A 23,059-nucleotide genomic window follows, 5' to 3' on the forward strand; every position below is an offset into this window, starting at 1 on the left:
AGATCAAGCCCCAAAACAAGAATGCCCAGAATTATCTTATTTATTCATTTGTATACTTATATACACCTTTATGTCTGTTTCATAAATTGTTTATATATAAAGAACTGGAAAATATATCATGTTAACAAAGAATAGTGGGAGAAATTCTGGTCTTCTGATAGTGATCAATTGTCATGCTCCCCTTTTCCCCCAGGGGATCATATAAAAACCATAAAGAGAACAAGAAACAAAAAACATAAAGTGTACTTTTGGGGAAATGAATCATAAAATATACAGCTTTTGTGTTTGGCGTCTTTCACATGTTTTCAAGGTTTAGCCATGTTGTAGTTGGTATCAATGCTTCACTCCATTTTAAGGCAGTACTCCATTGTATGGATACACAACATTTTTTGTTTATTCACTAACTGATGAACACTTCTGTTGTGTCCACTTTGGGCTATTAAGAATAACGAACATTTATGTAGAAGTTTTTGTTTGACCATATGTTTTCATTTCTCTTGGGTGGAAAGAGAATTGATATCTAGGAGTAGAATTTCTGAATCACATAATAATTCTGTATTTAATTTTGAGAAATTATCAAACTTATTTCTACAGTAACTGCATCATTTTACATTTCCACCAGAAATGCAGCTTCTCCACATCCTCATCAATACTTATTACGTTTTGTTGATTTTGGATATAGCTACCCCTGTGGGTAAAAAGTGATGTCTTATGTGGTTTAAATTTGCATTTCCCTAATGACTAATGATGTTGAGTATCATTTCAAGTACTTCTTGGCCACTGAATACCTTCTTTAGAGAAATGTTTATTAAAATCCTTTGCCCATTTTAAAATTGAGTTGTTTATATTTGTGTTGCTAAGTTGCACCAGTTCTTTATATATTCTAAATACGAGACCCTGATTTTGTATATGATTTGCAAAAATTCTCTCTAAAGTCTCTGGATCACCCTTTCATTTTTTTGATTGTATCCTTTGGTAATGCAAGTTTTTAATTTTGACGAAGTCTAGTTTATCTATTTTTTTCTTATTTATATTTTTGGTGTCATATTAAAAAACAATAGTCTAATTTAGGATTATGAAAAATTTGCACCTGTTTCCTTATAAGATTTTATAGCGTTAGCTCTTACATTTGGGTCTTAGATCCATTTTTGAATTAATTTTTGCATTTCATATGAGTTTACGGTCCAAATTCATTCATTTGCACATGCATATTCAGTTGTCCCAGCATCATTTGGTGAAAACACTATTCTTTCTCCATTGAATGGTTTTGGTATCCTTTTCAAAACTCCACTGACCATGAATATATGTGTTTATTTTCAGAATTTTAACTTAATTCTGTTGATTTCTATGTCTATGCTTGTATGATAGCAGCTTATTCTTTTTTTTTATTACTGGGGCTTTGTAGCAAATTCTGAAATTAGGATGTATGAGTCCTCTGATGTTGTATTTCTTTTTCAAGATTGTTTTGGCTATTTCGGGTCCCTTTGCGATTCCATACAAATTTTGGGATTAGCTTGTCCATCTCTACAAACAAAAAAGGATGTTGCAATATTGACAGCAACTGAATTGAATCTGCAGATCAATTCAAAAGTATTGCCATCTTAAGAATATGAAGTGTTCAATTCATTAACAAGGGTATCTTTTTATTTACTTACATCTTCTTCAATTTCTCTTAACAATGTAGCATCGATAAGTTTAAATTAATTAAAATTAAATTTAAATGAAAAATTCAGTTCCTCAGTCACACTAGTTACATCTGAAGTACTGAATGCCACATGTGGCTAGTGGCTACTGTATTAGATAACACCAACTAAAGAAATAGGTATGTGTGGGCATTATAGTTATACTAATGGTAAGTGATGTTACGAATCAGTAAGTATGAATAAGCTAAAATCACCCATTAAGAAAAAAAAAAACCCTGTATCACAGAACAAAACCCAAGTACAAACTGCACAAATGAAATACATCTAAAACCAAATTATTTATTTATAGTTTATTTTAGAGCTTTGATGTAAAAAATTCAGGGAGAGTCTAACTTTTAAACAATTATTTTTAAAATTTTTAATGGTTATGGGTACATAACAGGTGGGGTATATATTTATGGGGTACATATGATGTTTGATTTAAGACTTTAATATGCAATAATCACGAAAGGGTAATTGAGGGTATCTATCATCTCAAGGATTACATATATATATGTGATATATATATATCACATATATATATATATATATATATATATATGTGATCTCACTCTGTTGCCCAGACTGGAAAGCAATGGCATGACCATATATACATATATATATACATGTACATATATATATATGATCTCACTCTGTTGCCCAGACTGGAAATCAATGGCATGACTGTAGCCTCAAACTCCTGAGCTTAAGCAATTCCCTCCCCTCAGCCTCCCAAGTGGCTAGAACTACAGGCAAGCACCACAACAATTGGCTAATTTTTCAACTTTTTGAAGTGACAGAGTCTCATTATGTTACTCAAGCTGGTGTTGAACTCCTGGCCTCAAGTGATTCCCCTGCCTCAGCCTCCCAGAGTGCTGGGATTACAGGCATGAGCCTCCATGCCCAACCACATTTATCATTTCTTTATGTTAGGAATATCCCAGTTCCACTCTTTTGGTTATTTAAAAATATACAATAAATTACTGTTGACTACAGTCATCCTGTTGGTCTATAAAATACTAGATCTTATTCATTCTAATTTTGTTTTTATAACCATTAACCATCCCGACTTTTCTCCTCTTCCCTGCTACCCTTTCCAGGCTGTGCTAACTATCATTCTGTTCTCTATCTTCATGAGTTTAACTATTTTAATTGCTCCCTCATATGAGCAAGAATATGGGAAATTTGTCTATGTCTGGCTTATTTCACATAACATAATGTCCTCTAGGGCCATCCATGTTGTGGCAGATGATAGGATTTCATTCTTTTTTATGGCTGAATAATATTCCATTGTGTATATATATCACATTTTCTTTTTTCTTTTTTAATTATACTTTAAGTTCTGGGGTACATGTGCAGATCTTTCAGGATTGTTACATAGGTATACACATGCCATGGTGGTCTGCTGCCTCCATTCCCCTGTCACCTACATTACGTATTTCTTCTAATGTTATCCTTCCCCAATCTCCCTACCCCCTGCTATCCCTCCCCTAGACCCCATCCCCCAACAGACCCCAGTGTGTGATGTGCCCCTCCCTGTGTCCATGTGTTTTTATTGTTCAACACCCACTTATGAGTGAGAACATGTAGTATCTGGTTTTCTCTTCTTGTGTCAGTTTGCTGAGAATGATGGTTTCCAGATTCATCCATGTCCCTGCAAAGGACATAAACTTAATCCTCTTTGATGGCTTCATAGTATTTCATGATGTATATATGCCACATTTTCTTTATCCAGTCTATTCTTGATGGGCATTTGGGCTGGTTCCAAGTCTTTGCTATTGTAAACAGTGCTGCAATGAACATACATGTGCATGTGTCTTCATAATAGAATGATTTGTAATCCTTTGTATATATCACATTTTCTTTAGCCATTCATCCATCCATGGATACTTAGTATGATCCCACATCTTAGCTATTGTGAATAGTGCTGACATAAACTTGGGAATGCAGATATCTCTTTCATATACTTACTGATTTCCTTTCTTTTAGCTATATACTGAGCAGTGAGATTGATGGATCATATGGTAGTTTTTTAAGAGTTTTGAGAAACGTTCATACTGTCCTCCATAGTGGTTGTACTAATTTACATTCCCACTAGCAGTGTAGAAGGGTTCCCCTTTCTCCATATCCTTGCCAGCATTCATTATTGCCTGTCTTTTGAATAAAAGACATTTCAACTAGAGTGAGATGATATCTCATCATAGTTTTGATTTTCACTTCTCTGTTGATTAATCATGTTGTGGACTTTTTCACATACCTGTTGGACATTTGTATGTCTCCTTTCAAGAAATGTCCATTCAGATCTTTTGCACACTTTTTAACTGGATTATCTGATTTTGTTTCTTATTGAGTTGTTTGAGCTCCTTATATATTCTGGTTATTAATCCCTTGTCAGATGGGTAGCTTGCAAATATATTCTCCCACTCTGTGTGTTGTCTCTTCACTTTCTTTATTACTTCCTTTGCTGTGCAGAAACTCTTTAATTTGAGGTAATCCTATCTGTCCATTTTTGCTTTGGTTGTTGTGCTTTTGAGGTATTACTAAGGAAATCTTTGCCTGGGCCAATCAATGACCTGTATTTTTCCCAGTGGTTTTTTTTTTTTTTTTTTTTTGGTAGTAGTTTCATAGTTTCAGGCCTTCTTTTTTTTTTTTGAGCCTGGGTTTTGCTTTGTTGCTCAGGCTGGAGTACAGTGGCACAATCAGGACTCAATGTGGCCTTGAACTCCTGGGCTCAAGTGATTCTCCCACCTTGGCCTTTCAAGTAGCTGGGATTATAGGTGTGCAACACCATGCCCAGCTGTTTTTGAAAGATTTTTGTAGAGACAGCATCTCACTGTGTTGCCTAGACTGGTCTCAAACTTCTGACTTCAAAAGATTCTCCTGTTTTGGCTTCCAAAGCGCTGGGATTAAAGGCATGAGCCACTGCACCTGGCCTCAGGTCTTAGATTTAAGTCTTTAATGCGTTTTGATTTGAGTTTTCTATATGGCAAGAGATTGGGGTCTACTTTCATCCTTTTGCATATGAATATCCAGTTTTCCCAGCACCATTTATTTAAGATTGTCCTTTCCCTAAGGCATATTCTTGACCTTTCTAGAAAATCAGTTTACTGTAGATTCATGGATTTATTTCTGGATTTCTATTCTGTTCCATTGGTCTGTATGTCTATTTTTATGCTGGTACCATGCTGCTTTGGTTACTATAGCTCTGTAGTATTAGCTGGATAATTTGATTCTTCCAGTTTGTTTATTTTTGTTCATGATAGCTTTGGCTACTCTGGGTCCTTTGCAGTTCCATATAAATTTTGGAATATTTTTTTCTATTTCTCTGAAGAATGTCATTGGGTATTTTGACAGCAAATACATTGGGTCTATAGATTGCTTTGCATGGTATGGACACTGAATCTTCCAGTTAATGAAAGTGGAATATCCTTCCATTTTTTTAGTGTTCTCTCCAATTTCTTTCATCAGTACTTTATAATTTTCATTGTAGAGATCTTCTACTTCTTTGGTTAATTCTGAGGTATTTAATTTTGTTTGTGGCTATTGTAAGTAGAATTGCTTTGTTTCTTTTTCAAATTGTTCACTGTTGGCATATAGAAATGCTACTGATTTTTGTATGTTGATTTTGTGTCCTACAACTTTACTGAATTTGTTTATCAGTTCTAATAGGTTTTTGGTGGATCCATTATTCCATTTATAGAAAGTGAAAATCAAGCATAACTAATCTATAGTATGTAGGGGGTAAGGTACATTCTTAGAGTAAAATACAAAAGAAAAGCAATGAAGTCATTACGAAAAATGTATGATTACAGTAACTATGTCTCAGGAGCTAGTTAGGGTTTGTAATTTTGAAGTGATAAAAGCAGGCTTTCACAATGCTGACAATATTTTCTTTATACTTAGAGTGGTGATCATTCATTATACACTTCATAATTTTTTATGCTATACATTTATGTTTTATCTATTTTTCTTTGTGAGTTTTACTACACAATAATAATAGGTTTAAAAGGTCCAAACAGGACACACAGTTAGAATTTTTGACAACGCTCAATGTCATGGTCTGGGGATTGGAGGTGAGACCAGGCGGACAGAAAGAGTATTACCTAACTATTATGATTTCTTCAAACAGTGCATATCCCAAACAATATATATAACATATTTCATCTATTCCAGGACAAAATCAAAATCAAGTAACACCATTACTTTATACACCAAGAAAGGAAAAACAATGCTGACAAACTATGGCACAACACCATTTGTCAGAAATAATGAAATGTAAAACAAAGAAGTATATCTTAAAATTTGTGGAATATGGTATTTAGAGAATAACTATTATACTTCTCACTTATTCAAATTGCTACTTTTTTGAATATAAATTTTTAAAAATGTTTTAAGGGAGTAAAAGTGAGTAAAATAAGCCATAACCTACCAATCTGGTTTAAGTATAGTCCAAAGGCCTACAGTAATCTAAACAAATTTAGTCACCTTTTGTCATTGAAATTATAAAGGAATATTTTGCTATATTGGACATGAAAAATATTAGTAAGGCAAAAACACCTGACATAAGCTTCATAGATTATTATTCACTTAGATTACTAAAAACTCAATTATATTCCAACTTTTTTGGCCTTTTTTACAATATTAAATTTATATAAATAAAAAATCTTAACAGGACTTTTTATTAATTAAAAAAAAATTAAAGCAATTGTCCTATATGAGTCCCTAAAAACAATGCCGTAAACTTACATTAAATTTACATAAATAAAAATATCTTAACAGAGCTTTCTATAAATTAAAAAAAAAAAAGATTAACTCATTTGTCCTACATAAGTCCCTAAAAACAATGTCCTAAATAAAAGGATATCCTAGGCTGGGTACAGTGGCTCATGCCTGTAATCCCAGCACTTTGGAAGGCCAAGGTGGGTGGATCAACTGAGGTCAGGAGATCGAGACCATCTGGCCAACATGGTGAAACCCTGTCTCTACTAAAAATATAAAAACTAGCTGGGCATGGTGGCATGTGCTGGTAGTCCCAGCTACTTGGGAGGCTGAGGCAGGAGAATTGCTTGAACCTGGGAGGCGGAGGTTGCAGTGAGTCAAAATTGTGCCACTGCACCACTGCACTGCAGCCTGGTGACAGAGTGAGACTCATCTCAAAAAAAAAAAAAAAAAAGGGATATGGTAAAATCAAGAACTTAATATTTAATTTGGTGAAACTTAACAAATACCAACCAAAATTTACATTAAAAAAGAAATACATCTCAGGTGTTAATATGTACATAACTAAATCTCTACAAGTCACAATCCTGCCCCGCTCCCCCAAAAATGTACCGTAAGTCTTAATGTGAAAAATAAGTCTCCTTCAGTTTAGCTCTGATTTTAGTTATTGTCTTCTGCTAGCTTTGGGGTTCATTTGTTCTTGCTTCTCTAATTCTTTCAGTTGTGATGTTAGGTTGTTAATTTGAGATCTTTCCTACATTTTCATGTGGACATTTAGTGGTATGAATTTCCCTCTTAATGGTGCATTAGCTCTGTCTCACAGATTATGGTACATTGTATCTTTGTTCTTATTGGTTTCAAAGAACTTCCTAATTTCTGCCTTAATTTCATTCTTTACCCAAAAGTCATTCAGGAGCTGTTGTTTAATTCCTATGTAATTGCATTGTTCTGAGTGATTTCTGGAGTCTTGACTTCCATTTTAATTGTGTTATGGTCCAAAAGTGTGTTTGGTATGATTTTGGTTCTTTTGCATTTGTTGAGGATTGTTTTATGTCCAATTATGTGGTCAATTTCAGAGTACGTGCCATGTGGTGATGAGATGAATATATACTCTGTTACGTGGGGGTGGAAAGTTCAGTATCAGTACTGCACAAAACCCTTTTGAGCACAAATAGTTCACCATTACCAGGTCATCACTATAAATACTGCTAAACGGAATTTTAAATATTGAAACAAATCCTGGAAACACATCAAAACAGAACCTCTTTAAAGCATAAATCACACAGGACCTATAAAACAAATATACAAAAAGCAAAAAAAAAAAAAACAAAGCACACAGGCAACAAGAGCGCCATGAATGCATGGTACCTCACATTTCAATACTAACGTTGAATGTAAATGGTGTAAAAGCTCCACTTACATGATACAGAACTGCACAATGTATAGGAACTCACCAACCAACAATCTGCTGCCTTCTAATACATAAGGACTCATCTAACACATAAGGACTCACATAAACTTAAAGGGGTGAAAAAGGCATTTCATGCACATGGACACCAAAAGTGAGCAGGAGGAGCTATTCTTATATCAGATAAAACAAACTTTAAATTAACAGCAGTTAAAAGAGGCAAAGAGGGACATTATACAAGGGTAAAAGGCCTTGTCCAACAGGAAAATATCAATCCTAAATGTATATGCACCAAACACAGGAACCCATAAATTTATAAAACAATTACTAATAGACATAAGAAATGAGGTAGACAGCAACACAATAATAGTGGGGGCTTCAATACTCCACTGACAGCACTAGACAGGTCATCAAGACAGAAAGTCAACAAAGAAACGATGGATTTCAACTATATCCTGGAACAAATCGACTTAACGAATACATACAGAACAGTTCATTCAACAACCGCAGCATACAAATTCTATCCCATGCACATGAAACTTTCTCAGATAGACCATGTGATAGGCCACGAAACAAGCCTCAATAAATTTTAAAAAACTGAAATTTTATCAAGCACTATCTCAGACCACAGTGGAATAAAACTGGAAATGAACTCCAAAGGAACCTTCAAAACCATGCAAATACACGGAAATTAAATAACCTACTCGTGAATGAGCACTGGGTCAAAAACAAAATTAAGATGGAAATTTAAAAATTCTTTGAACTGAACAACAATAATGACACAACCTATCAAAACCTTTGGGATACAGCAAAGATGGTGCTAAGAGGAAAGTTCATAGCCCTAAATGCCTACATCAAAAAGACTGAAAGAGGCATGACATTCTAAGGTCATGCCTCAAGGAACTAGAGAAATAAGAACAAACCGAACCCAAACCCAGCAGAAGAAAGGAAATAACAAGATCAGAGCAGAACTTAATGAAATTGAAACAAAACAAAACAAAATGAAAAAAAAATGAAACAAAAAGCTGTTTCTTTGAAAAGATAAATAAAATTGACAGACCATCAGCAAGATTAACCAAGAAAAGAAGAGAGAAAATAACCTCACTAAGAAATGAAACAGGAGATATTACAACTGACACCACTGAAATACAAAAGATCATTCAGGGCTACTCTGAACACCTTTATGCATATAAACTAGAAAACCTAGAAGAGATGGATGAATTCCTGAAAAAAATACACCCCTCTCAGCTTAAATCAGGAAGAATTAGATACACTGAACAGATCAATAACAAGCAGAGATACTGAAATGGTAATTAAAACATTACCAAAAAAAAAAGTTGAGAACCAGACAGATTCACAGCAGAATTCTACCAGACATTCAAAGAAGAATTGGTACCAATCCTTGTGACAAGATTCCACAAGATAGAGAAAGAAGGAACCTTCCCTAATTCATTCTATGAAGCCAGCATCACCCTAATACCAAAACCAGAAAAGGACATAACCAAAAAAGAAAGCTATAAACCAATACCCTTGATAAAATCCTTAACAAAATACTAGCAAACCAAGTCCAAGGACATATCAAAAGATAATCCACCACGATCCAGTGGGTTTCATACCAGGGATGCAGGGGTGGTTTAACATACACAAGTCAATAAATGTGATACACCACATAAATAGAATTAAAAGCAAAAATCACATGATCATCTCAATAGATGCTGAAAAAGCATTTGACAAAATCCAGCACATCCCTTTATGATTAAAACTCTCAGCAAAATTGGCATACAAGGGACCTACCTTAATGTAATAAAAGTCACCTACGACAAACCCACAGCCAACATAATACTGAATGGGGAAAAGAAGCATTCCTTCTGAGAACTGTAACAAGACCAGGATGCTGACTCTCACCACTCCTCTTCAATATAGTACTGGAAGCCCTAGCCAGAGCAATCAGACAAGAGAAAGAAATAAAGGGCATTCAAATTGGTAAAGAGAAAGTCAAACTGTCACTGTTTGCTGATGATATGATCATTTACCTTGAAAGCCCTAAGGATTCCTCCAGAAAGTTCCTAGAATTCATAAAAGAATTCAGCAAAGGTTCTAGATACAAGATTAATGTATACCAATCAGTAGCTCTTCCATACACGAACAGCAAACAAGTAGAGAATCAAATAAAGAACTCAATCCCCTTTACAATAGCTGAAAAACAAAATAAAATAAAATACTTAGGAATATACCCAACCAAGGAGTTGAAAGACCGCTACAAGGAAAACTACAAAATACTGCTGAAAGAAATCATAGATGACATGAACAAATGGAAACACATCCCATGCTCAAGGATGAGTAGAATCAATATGGTGAAAATGACCATACTGCCAAAAGCAATTTACAAATTCAGTGCAATCCCCATCAAAATACCACCATCATTCTTCATAGAATTAGAGAAAAACATTCTAAAATTCATGTGGAACCATAAAAGAACCCACATAACCAAAGCAAGACTAAGCAAAAAGAACATATTTAGAGGCATCACACTACCTGATTTCAAACTATACTATAGGGCAATAGTCACCAAAACAGTGTGGTACTGGTATAAAAAACAGGCACATAGGTCAATGGAACAGAATAGAGAACCCAGAAAGAAACCAAAATACTTAAGCCAACTGATCTTCGACAAAGCAAACAAAAACATAAAGTGGGGAAAGGATGCCCTTTCAACAAATGATGCTGGGATAACTGGCTAGCCACATGTAGGAGAACAAAACTGTCCTCTTATCTCACCTTATACAAAAATCAACTCAAGAGGGATTAAGGATTAAAACCTAAGACCTGAAACTATAAAACTTCTCGAAGATAACATAGGAAAAACCCTTCTAGATATTGGCTTAGGCAAGGATTTCATGACCAAGAACCCAAAAGCAAATGCAAGCAAAACAAAGATAAATAGCTGGGACCCAATTAAATTAACGAGCTTTTGCATAGCAAAAGGAACAGTCAGCAAATAGACAGCCCACAGAATGGGAGAAAATCTTTACAATCTATACATCTGACAAAGGACTAACATCCAGAATCTACAAAGAGCTCAAACAAATCAGTAAGAAAAAAACAATCCCATCAAAAAGTGGGCTAAGGATATGCATATACCATTCTCAAAAGAAGACATACAAATGGCCAACAAACATATGAAAATGCTCAACATCACTAATGATCAGTGAAATGCAAATCAAAACCACAATGCAATACCACCTTACTCCTGCAAGAATGACCATAATCAAAAAATCAGAAAACAATAGATGTTGGCATGGATGCAGTGAACAGGGAACACTTCTGCACTGATAGTCGGTATGTAAACTAGTATAGCCACTATGGAAAATAGTGTGGAGATTCCTTAAAGAATTAAAAGTAGAACTACCATTTGCTCCAGGAATGTCACTACTGGGTATGTACCCAGAAGAAAAGAAGTTATTATTTGGAAAAGACACTTGCATATGCATGTTTATAGCAGCACAATTAATAATTGCAAAATCGTGGAACCAACCCAAATGCCCATCAACTGAGTGGATAAAGAAACTGTGATATATATATACACAACGGTATTCTACACAGCCATAAAAAGAAATGGATTAACAGCATTTGCAGTGACCTAGATGAGACTGGAGACTATTATTCTAAGTGAAGTAACTCAGGAATGGAAAACCAAACATCCATATGTTCTCACTGATATGTGGGAACTAAGCTATGAGGACACAAAGGCTTAAGAATGACCTAAAGTACTTTGGGGACTTGGGGGGAAGAGTGGAGGGAGGTGAGGGATAAAAGTCAATAAATACGGTACAGTGTACACTGCTCGAGTGATGGGTGCTCCAAAATCTCACAAATCACCACTGAAGAACTTATATAATCAAATACCATCTGTACCCCAATAACTTATAGAAAAAAAAGAAGTATATAAAGATCATCATTCTAGTCAGGAAATCAATCTTTCAAGCAGATCTTAGAAACATCTATAGATGTCATTAATTAATATTCAATGCTAATGAGATTGTGGGAAATCCAGAATTCTCACACAATATTGGTAATAGAATAAATAGTTACAACTCTTTAAAAGACATGTTTTAAGAGTCATCAGATTTTTCATGAATTTACCTGAATATCTCTGACAATTTACAATGAAAATAAAAGGAAAATTTATTTGTATAAGAATGTTATTTATCCTTTTTTAATGAGAAAAAATTGAAAACAATCTAAACACTGAATTATAGTTTTGAAATCTCAATAGACTATTTCAGAGCTATTAAAGTTATTATAATGACTATAGCAATATAAATGCTTTTGTTATTTTGAATAAAAGCATTTTTGAATAAATGCTTTTGTTACTTTAAAAAACTTCATGCTGGGATTACAATTATGTTAAAAAGTGTATATTTACATAAAAAGTATGTATTTTTTAAATAATAAATACCAAAAATGCAACTGGAGTTTCTACCCTTTAATGATTTCTGATACTGAAAGAAATGTTTAGTACAAAGTTTTTTTTTTTTTTTTGAGATGGTGTCTTGGTCTGTTGCCCAGGGTAGAGTACAGTGGCCCGATCTTGGCTCACTGAAACCTCTGCCTCCTGAGTTCAAGCAATTCTCCTGCCTCAGCCTCCTGAGTAGCTGGGATTACAGGTGCACGCCACCACACCTGGCTAATTTTTTTGTATCTTTAGTAGAGACGGGGTTTCACCATGTTGTCCAGGCTGGTCTCAAACTCCTGACCTTGTGATCTGCCCACCTTGGCCTCCCAAAGTGTTGGGATTACAGGCATGATCCACCATGCCAGCCAGTACAAAGTAGTTTTAATCAAACAAACATTGCACAAGACATTTAATTTCAAATAAAATTTTTAAAAACATATCTCAAAATGTCACATACCTTTGGATATACTTCAAATATGGTGTATAGTCTATTACAGCAGGAAAGCTGCCATCCAGTCCCTCTCCCTTTAGGCAGAAACTAATACAACAGAAAATAAATATTTCATATTAGTACATAAAATTTTAAACCAAAGTTAAGTTTTATGAAAAATCTCTTGCCAGAGACGTTTCTCTCATCAAACTGCAAGTGCATTTTTTTGTTTGCAATTTAATTATTACTTGTCACAAATAAATGCCTGAATAAAATATTCTACCTTCAATACCAGTGACAAGGCACTGTACAAATTAATACACTGTCAATGGGTTACATTAAACCAACAGTTAACATTCTTATTCCATTTTTTTTTTTTTGAGACAGAGTCTTGCTCTGTCACCCAGGCTGGAGTGCAGTGGCGTGATCTCAGCTCACTGAAGCCTCTGCCTCCTGGGTTTTAGTGATTCTCCTCTCTCAGCCTCCTAGGTAGCTGGGTTTACAGTGCCTGCTGCCACACCCAGCTGATTTTTGTATTTTTAGTAGGGACAGGGTTTCGCCATGTCGGTCAGGCTGGTCTCAAACTCCTGACCTCAGGTGATCTGTCTGCCTTGGCCTCCCAAAGTGCTTGGATTACAGATGTGAGCCACATTGTCTGGCCAGTTTTTTTTAAATGATAAAACAGCAAACAAATGAACAAAAACAAGCCTGTAAAACATTTAGACAGAGCCAGTGACATGCGATATAAAAAGTTAACATCCATAGAGGAATCAAAAAGACAATCTTCATATTCCATCTATCATGTTCATCCTCAACAATTAAGCTAATTAACCTAATACTAGCGTATTAAATCTTAATACAGTTAGACTTATAAAATGACAAATGTTTAGAAAAGGGAGTGCTTTACTAAAAAAGATAACTTCAGTGAAAATGAGCAGCATTAATTTATCAAGACCTAAAAGTAGAATTTCACTTTTCTTACACTTACTTTGTTAATATTCCTGAATTTTTAAGTGTTATATTTCAATAAAAATATAATATTTCCTTCATTCCTTGTGTTTGCATTTTCTTACAGAGAAACCTTTTACTTTTAATACAATGTAAAACCTGGAATCAATTAAGGAAATGCAAAAAATGCATCTATAAATCGAAAAATAACATATTGCCCATTTTTAGCACTTGTTATTTCAGTGTGGAACCAGTTCATCTTGCTGATAATAAAAGTAAATTTTAACAATATTATTTGATATTCTTGATACATAACATAAGAGACATAAGATACATAAGATAGCCCGTCAGGATATTTTTAAACTCAACACATGAGATAATGAGAATCTTTCTGGCTTTGAAACTACTTTTAGTCTATTTCTTTTCATTTTAAAGCAGTAGCTGAAAAATGCTAACAGATAAGATTCAAAGTCTTCTTTCATTGGGGAAGGGGGGTATTGAGGAATGAGATATAGTCTAAGCTTTCTTTTTATTCAAGCTACAGAGCAAGCCTATCAATTCGTTAAGTTTCAGGTAGTCTCTTTTCTGAGAGGAAACCCATTTAGAAAATGTGTGCTTTACTTAGAAAACTGAAAGAAAAAAATTATAAGTAGAAATTATTAAGATGTAGAATAATTTAAAAACCAAATGCATTTGGTTATATTAAGTACCTGAAATCAATAGCATTGAGTCCTAGCAGCATGCCAGCAAGCATATTTGCTTCTTCACCCAAGACAATTGCTCCATCTTCATAAAATCTCCTAAAAAATGAAATGGGTGAATATATAAAATGTTAAAAACAAATGGAAGTTGGATGGAGAGAAATCATTTAGGGCCCAAACTACTGTAGGAAGAGCTAAATTTTATTTAATTTATATTTAAACAAAACATACTTCCATCACTTAAGTTTTAAAGATATTTAGACCAAAATAAAGAGACCAAAAAAAAAAAAAAAAAAGAAACCCTGAAGAAACCACAACTTGCCAATATAACAAAAATAATTCTGCTTCCAACTCTCCTAAAAGGAATCCCCAAAGTGACTCTTTCAATGGGCCTAGAGTGCCAGCATTTTTCTTTAATAGTGAAGCAATATAAATATAAAGTGAAAGGTGGCAAATTCAGAGTTATCTGTACTGATCGATTTTTAAAACTAAGTAGACTTGAGTTCTAACAAATAAAAATAATTTCTGTTTTTCTATAATTCCAAAGGTTATTGACTAGATTAAGAACTTGGGAGGTGCACTCATTAGTAATTTATGCTAATCTTAATAGTGGAATCCTAATAAAGCAGATGAGCTACCAAAGTGGCTGTATATGAAAAAGAAAGCATTCATTATCTCCTTGACAAAAACAGGAATGTGAATGTATCTTTGCTAATTCCTGTAATGCCTTCTGTTTTGGTTATCATTAATTTTTAAAATATTTTCAAAAGAAAAATCATAACGTGTGTCTAAGTTATTTTTCTAAAAAAGAATGCAAAATCATTTAATCTACTTCTTCTTAAATGTAATACTATGTAAAAGCTAATTTATATCAGTAACCGGGGATGATTACACTGCTATGTCTATTTGTATTACATATAAGGCAGTGAATACCACTCTATACCATCCCACTAAATAAAATGAAACATTTTAGTAAAGGTCTTGCTCTTTTCAGTATTTCTGAGTTTATAAATTCTGCAAAAAATATAATATGCTCATAATCCTACCACCAATTTTGAATTGTTGTTCACAGCTTACCAAGTACTTTTACAAACATTATCTGATACTTGCAAAGAAAAAACCCATAAATTAAACAAAGATGGAATCATCATTAGTTTCAAATTTACCATCAAGAAAAGTATAACGTTAAAACAATTTGCACAAGCTCATGTTAAATGAATTGCTTAAGAAAGTCAACCAATTATTCTTTCTTTAAGTCCTATATCTTCTATTAAGCCTACTTTTTGTAAAACAAAAATATGCAAAAAGAACTTAACATATTAGATATGGTTCATAAGGAATATTAAATGAATAAAAAGTATAAAACAGAAAAAATAGACAACTATTTACTCCGTGACAGATGTAAGGCTGCAAACGAATATGGTGGGGAGACGAGCTTGGAATAAATGTTTTCTGTTTCCTTGAACTTACTAAAATTGTTTTTAATGTTTATATAAAAGGAGAAAAACTAAAACTTCCAGCCTAACAAAGATTAGTAAAATAAATGGAAGAATTTTTTACATCTTTACTGAGGTGTTTTGCAGAAAGATAAGTATATTTAGACAGACACATATGTCAGAGACTTTGTCCCTGGTCGAATAGCTAAGTTGGCTATTGGCAGATTATATTATTAATTCCTGGAAGAACTATGCTTCCAATGGTTTCAGACCATTACATTCTATGAGACATATGAATTTAGAAAAAAATTCTGTTTTCCGATACTGGAAATAACTCATTATTCCTAGTACTTCTTATATAAGAAAAGGTCTACATCTTTTTATTCCTCATTTTCAACCCATCATTGTTTAAAAAATACATTCTAAAATCAGCTCAAAACTATTCTTTTTTGCTTTCTAATGTCACCCTTGTATTAGGGAGTACTGAAGAACACCACATCAAAAAATTAACTAGTTTGAGATACATTTTAAAATCTAAAGATCTTTTATATGTGTGTTCATACAGTAAGGTTTTAATGAGTTTTTGGCTTTAGTTTTACTCCTTAGTAAATAAGTAAATTTTCTAAGCTAATGATTTAAGATAAGTAAAATGCTTTCTATATGTAAAATCAGTAATTCCACTGAGAAAAAATATATCTTAAGCATAAGGCCTGATTTACTGTAACAGCAACAGAGTAAAGGAAAAATGGAAGAGGAAAGGCCAGTTAAGAGGACTGCCCATTATATGCCGAACTTTAAAATTATTAGTTCTGGTTAAGAAAAAAATTATGTTTTAGAAAATGTACTTCTGAGTTTGAGATAATATATTTTAAAATAATTCAGTATTTAGAAAACTGAATTGATCTGAGAAGATTATATTTTTATCATTTAATCAAAGACTTCAGGTGTATGAAAGAGGTAGATGTCTTGAAAAATTAATTTATTCTCTTATGCAAACTAATATACTAATAATTTGACTATAAGTCTGATTTCTGTGGTCAATACTTTCAAAGATTCCAAAAGATTGTAAAATTTCAACTTTTTCATTTTACCTCATTGAAAAATTGGAACATTAATCTTTGCTTACATAACCAAGGTCATACAATAAATGAGCCATGAGTAAAGCCTGAGATGACTAATCCAATAATAGTCAGGTATATACTAAAAAAATTCCCTTTTTTTTAGTTAAAAATACTTTTTGATCTAAAGAAAATATGTTTATGCCAGGCCTGGTGGCTTATGCCTGTAATCCCAGAACTTTTGGAGGCTGTAACAGGCAGATCCTTTGAGCAACAGGAGTTAGAAATCAGCCTGGGCAACATGGCTACAAAAAATAAAAAAAATTAGCTGGATGTGGTGGCCCTTGCCTGTAGTCCCAGCTACTTGGGAGACTTGAGGTGGGGAGACTGAGGTGGGACGATTGCTTGAGTCAGGCAGAGGTTGCAGTGAGCTGAGATGGCCCACTGCACTCCAGCCTGGGTGACAGAGCAAAACCCTTTCTAAATACACACACACACACACACACACACACACACACACACACACACACACAGAGAGAGAGAGAGAGAGAGAGAGAGAGAGAGAGAGAGAGAGACCAACCAAAACATTGTACTGCTTACTTTCAACATATTATAAATATTGAAAGTACCAAAGTAAAAAATATATCTGAAACTTCCAGTTAAACATTTATATACTAGACACTATATCTTTAATATAATTTTACATTTCAGAAATGTGGAAAAATTATAAGCAACTATTTGATATTACTGTGATCTGGGAAAAAAAAACCTTCCTGATCTTATCAGGTATACCACCCTTACCAAGCATTTATATGTTGATTAGAAAAATATTAGTGACTAGAAACGTATTTAAAATAATGTCCTTATAAGAATATGCTTTTCTTTTACCACACATAATTTAACTCTAATTGAAATATATTCCTATAATGCCACCTTAGTGTCCATTCTGTAAGAATATTTTAAGGCATTTTAAGTAGTTAAAAAACAAATAATACTTGTTATTGAACAATAAATAGAAATTATTGTTCCAAGGTGAACAATAAATACAAATGATGCTGACAATACCTAATGTCATGCTTCAAATTTTCCTTTTGTGGGAGTCAGAGGTTATTCTATACACTTGAAAGTGCAATATTAAAAATATGAGAAAGCTTGTCTTATAAGCCAAAGAAATTTCATTATTGGTGTGCTTGTTCTCTTCCCCAATTTAATGTAAGAAACTACTAGGAGGGGATATAAGAAAATTATCCCTCATGACATATAAGACAGATTCTTGCATTATAAATAGATGTCATATTCAAAGTCAAATTGAATAAAAATGAAAAACTGGTGAAAAAGTCAACTTCCAAAGGTCTTGCCAAGAATGTGCGATTCAGTAATTATTTTAATCAACAAATATATATTAAATTCCTTTTATGTGACAGGAACTGTGCTAGGTACTACAGTTACAATGGTAAATAAGTTAGATTTAGATCCTCTCTATGGAGCATATAGTCTAGGGGAATAGAAAAGCAAGAAACAAGAGAAAAAGATAATTACAGATGATGGTAAATACAAAGTAAATAAACAGGTTGTTGAAGTAGAGATAAAGTGAAGGAAAGCCCAATTTTGGAAAGTCATTAAGTAAGGCATTCTCAAGTGTTTAACCTGACACCCTAGCTCACAGAAGTCCAATCACACAGGGATCTCTAAGCCATACAACACTAATAATAATAATGAACACTCACTGAGTAGCACAGTAATAACTTTCCATGAATCATCTTCTTAACTTTGCTACTATTACTCTCCAGAGAGATTAAGCAACTTGTTGAAGATAGACACAGCTAGAGTAGGGAAGCCAGGATTTGACTCCAGGAAAGTGACAGCAACAGAGCCTTCTGGTTAGTGTAATAAGGTATAATCTCAATGTTTTAAGTGGGAGTTGACATAATCTCTTTTACTTTTAAGGTAAATAAGTAGATTCAAAATAGATTTTGGAGGTAGGATCAATAAGACTTGTTTATGGATTGATTACAGGGTATGAGGGGAACGAGGAATCAGGTATGATTTTTAGATTCTCAATCAACTATGTAGGTAGGCAGTGATATCATTTGCTAAGAAGGGGTGAACAGAGTTACAGGGGAAAAAATCAGTATATCTGAACTATCTAGCTAGAGGTTTAAATGTGGTATCATGATCATATAGATGGTATTTCAAACCAGGGGAATGGATGAAACTCCAGGAAGAGAGAAAACAGAGAAAAATGAACAGAGGAAAAACAGCAGACAATGCAGGACTGAGCCCAGAGAATACGGACAGTCAGATGTTGTTAAGTGGAAAAGATGACAGAAAAAGAGACAGAGCAATTAAGGAAAAGCCATGGAATGTTGTGTAATTTAAAGGTGAAGAGATTTTTCAAGAATGATGAAGTAGTCAACTTATACTGGGAGTAGCTGGGCGATGGAGTACAATGCGAACAGAGAAACATCCATTACATTGGGTAGCTTGTAAATTATCAGTATCCTTTTAAAAAATCTTGGTGGAGTGGTGAGGGGCAGACAAGAGTGGATAAGAGGGTGACTCTAAAGTAAGAAAATGATGACAGTGTGAAGAAGTGCTTTGGAGAAGTCTGGTGGTGAAGCAGAATTAGGAAATGAGCAGTAGCAGAGGGGAATATAGGTTCAATGGAGAATCTTTTTAAGGTAGGAGGTACGAGCATATGTTCTGTAAGGGTGGGATTGATCCAGCAGTAGTAAAGAGACTGAAGATGAGGAGACAGAGATTTGGTAACTAAAGGAAGAGGGGAATCATATGCTATCTGGTCTTTTGTGACTGGCTTTTTTTGCTAAGCTTAGCAGATTTTCAAGGTTCATTCGTGTGGCAGCATGGATCAATACTTCATTTCTTTTTATGGCTGAATAATATCCCATTATATGGATATAGCCACACATACACCTAGGAGTCATGTGCTGGGTCATATGGTAACTCTATGTTTAACCTTTTGAAAAATTGCCAGACTCTTTTTCAAAGTGGCTACACAATGTCCTTTTCCCACCAGCAACACATAAGAGATTCAGTTTTCAAAATCCTCACAAAGATTTGTTATTAAGTCATCTTTTGAACATACCCATCCTAGTTAGTATACAGTGGTATTTCATTGTGGTTTTGCATTTCCCCGATGACTAATGCTGTCAAGCAACATTTTAGTGTTTATTAGACATCTGTATATCCTCTTTGGAGAAGTGTCTATTCAGATTCATTGCCCATTTTTAAATGAGTTGTCTTTTTATTACTGAGTTGTAAAAGTTCTTTATACACATTGTAGATAGAAAACCCTTATCACAGGGGTCCCCAACTCCTGGGCCATGAACCAGTACCTGCCCATGACCTGTTAGGAACTGGAGCCACACAGCAGGAGGTGAGTGGTGGGCCAGTGCACATTATCGCCTGAGCTCTGCCTCCTGTCAACCAGGCATTAGATTCTCATAGGAGTAAGAACTCTATTGTGAACTGTACATGTGAAGGATCTAGGTTGCATGCTCCTTATGACACTCTAATTAATGCCTGATGATCTGAGGTGGAACAGTTTCATCTTGAAACCTGCCCTGCCACCAAGGTCCGTGGAAACACTGTATTCTACAAAACCAGTCCCTGGTGCAAAAAAGGTTGGGGACCACTGCTTTATCAAATGATGATCTGTAAAAATTGTCTCCCATTCTGTTACTCATCTTTTCACCTTCTTCATGGTGTCTTTGCACAAAGTTTTAATTTTTATTATGTTCAATTTATCTTTTTTCTGTTGTTCTTTTTACATTTGGCATCATACTTAGGAAACTATCTTCTAATCCAAACATAGATTTACATCTATGTTTTCTTCTAAGGGTTTTACATTTAAGTCTGATTAATTTGGAGTTTTTGTATGTGCTGTGAGGTAGCAGTTCACAAGCACCTTTTAATAATGTTTATCTTCTATCTTAATAATGTAAAACTTTAAAACATATTTGATTCCAAAATGCATTTTTATCTCTTAAAAGATTTTGGTTACTAATTACTATTCTGTCTACTTCTCTATAATTGATAAAAGTGTTTGTCAACTCATTTTTTCTTTGTGACAGCTCAGTAATTTACAAAGTTTTATTTTATACTTTACTCCTTCCTTCAAATGTGCTAAAACATTGTGAAAATTAACATTTCTTTGGAACACAACTTTTTCATTATAAATTACTGTGATATAATTGCAAAGTAAACAAATGAGTTTCCATAAAGCTAATTTATCTTTACTCTTTTCCATAATTATTACTTCAAATTCTTGTTAAATTTTCAATTTTGTTTGAAATATCACATGTGTATTTTTAACTTAAATTTACTAATTATTTTTTAGTCTGTGGGTAAAGAGAAATTAAAATTTGAACAAGGTAATTCAGTTTTTACTTCACTTCTTATTTGAAGGTCTTCCCAGTAACCTACTAAAACAAGTCTTTCTTTTTTTTTTTTAGCTTAGATTCTAATCATCACTCTGCCAGCTTCCCAACTCTGGCTATTTAGCAATTATACCCAATCCCTAAGCCATGTAACGCTTCACAGTTTTTGTTTGTTTTTTCGACTGCTCATTAAGACGTCCTACACCTTAGCAAAAGGATCATATGAATTTCCTCAATGCTTTGGAGCATAGTCATGCACTCAAAATTTATTTTATCTCTACTCCCACCTTTCTTCCACCCAAACTTATCCTTGGGTTTTCACTGATTAGCGCTGTCAAGCCTGCCTGCCTGCCTTAGTTCATGTAGCTCCTCCTCTGGTACTGGGGTAAACACCTGCATTACCATTTTAAAGGCTATCATTACTCTTTATCTGTGAAGAGTAGAACATGAAGAAATTTACTTTATTTTGATAGTCTCCAGATTCCCAAAGATTAGAGATCATTTCTCATTCTTCTAGGAGTACTTACTTCAGGAAGAAACCAGATAAAAGGTAAGGTACAAATACTCTTTCTAATTGTTTGTATTTTACAAATCTAATCTTATGAATATATTTGTCTTGACTAGAAGTTTGCAATCAAATTTAATTGGAATTAAGAAGTTTCTTTGGTTTCATCTCAGTAAAAAAAATAGTGTAAATAGGGGAGAAAAGAAGATTTTTTCTCCACATTTTTTAGTTAACTTCTAAGATAAAAACTGAAATAACTCCCTACTTACTTCCTTTCTTAAGAGCTACAAAGCCATTGTATTCACATTTAAATCCTATTATTCAATAAATGTGTATGTGTAGATACATATATATGAACATTGTACACTAAGCCTTGTTTCTGTTTGAAGAGTGTATGTTTATGTATTGTTACAAGAATATTTTTACTCCATGTACTTTTTTAGAGCTGAATCATTTCCTTTCTATGAAAAAGCATGGTTAACACTTAAGAACAAGGCAGAAAGCATTTCCCTTTAAATGTTTAAACTACTTGTTCTAAAAATAATCTATTCAAGAATTATTTCTACCCCTCCCAATCATTTAAACTTAGAAACAAGACTAACAATTTAGAGAGATTATTAATGGTTTAATTTCTATTTGGAAAAGACTATCATAACTTTGATTCAATATGGTAATTGCATAGGAAATGACTACTATGCAAACTTGATTTTGATTTCATTAATATAGGATTTTTAGATTTGAGCTACTAGATTCTGATACTATTCTTTGTTTTCATTTTCAAAGCCTTAGTATCCGCAATACTTACTATCTTTCATAATGAAACTTACCAGTAATGATAAACAATTGTTTTATTTTATAAAGTGAATTTCAAATGTCTAAGAGTTTATCATTATCTCACTGTTTAGAAATATCTCAAGAGTGTCATGTTGCTTGAAAAGAACTCATTAAGTATATATCAGATTTACTTTATGCAAATATTTCTTTTAGCTAAAAGTCTTTCTATCCCGGTCCAACTTATAATTATGACAATTCTTTGTATCTCAAAATTAAAAGTTTACTATTATATTACCAATAAAGATAGAGGCAACTAAATGAAGATACTTAATTAGTACCAGCTAGTTAATTGAAAGAATGTACATAATTAATGCCCAGATTTTCTCAAAATCCAGAATGTCAAACACTGCATTAGGATATGGAAGTTAAGATCTCAGAAATGGGACTTGTCTGTGCTTATTTTTTCCGATCGAAAGTAGTTCATAGTTGTAAGCATTTCCTTTTCTTTCAGAAATATGATTAATGAGATAGAAAAAAGAACG

The 23,059-nt window shown here is 33.6% G+C and overlaps 1 protein-coding gene and 1 long non-coding RNA gene across 7 annotated transcripts in view; one reads left to right on the forward strand and one right to left on the reverse strand.

Moving 5' to 3' along the window:
• The window catches only part of RUNDC3B (RUN domain containing 3B), a 179,519-nt gene that overhangs the window by 79,156 nt on the left and 77,304 nt on the right, over positions 1-23,059 (reverse strand). For all 6 annotated transcript variants that reach the window (XM_012450868.3, XM_012450866.3, XM_012450865.3 and 3 more), the window contains 2 exons: positions 14,354-14,443; positions 12,723-12,803 (listed from right to left, as the gene is read on the reverse strand). In XM_012450868.3, coding sequence (XP_012306291.2) covers positions 12,723-12,803; positions 14,354-14,443 — 171 coding nt within the window. The remainder of the gene's footprint in view (positions 1-12,722; positions 12,804-14,353; positions 14,444-23,059) is intronic.
• LOC135276520 (uncharacterized) overlaps positions 21,613-23,059 on the forward strand; it is a 103,306-nt gene continuing 101,859 nt past the window's right edge. Inside the window, exon 1 of the long non-coding RNA XR_010344065.1 lies at positions 21,613-21,788. This is a non-coding gene — a long non-coding RNA (uncharacterized LOC135276520). The remainder of the gene's footprint in view (positions 21,789-23,059) is intronic.

The sequence above is a fragment of the Aotus nancymaae genome, unplaced genomic scaffold (genome assembly GCF_030222135.1).
Source record: "Aotus nancymaae isolate 86718 unplaced genomic scaffold, 86718_ANA_hifiasm-v0.15.2.pri h1tg000025l, whole genome shotgun sequence".
NCBI lineage: Eukaryota > Metazoa > Chordata > Mammalia > Primates > Aotidae > Aotus > Aotus nancymaae.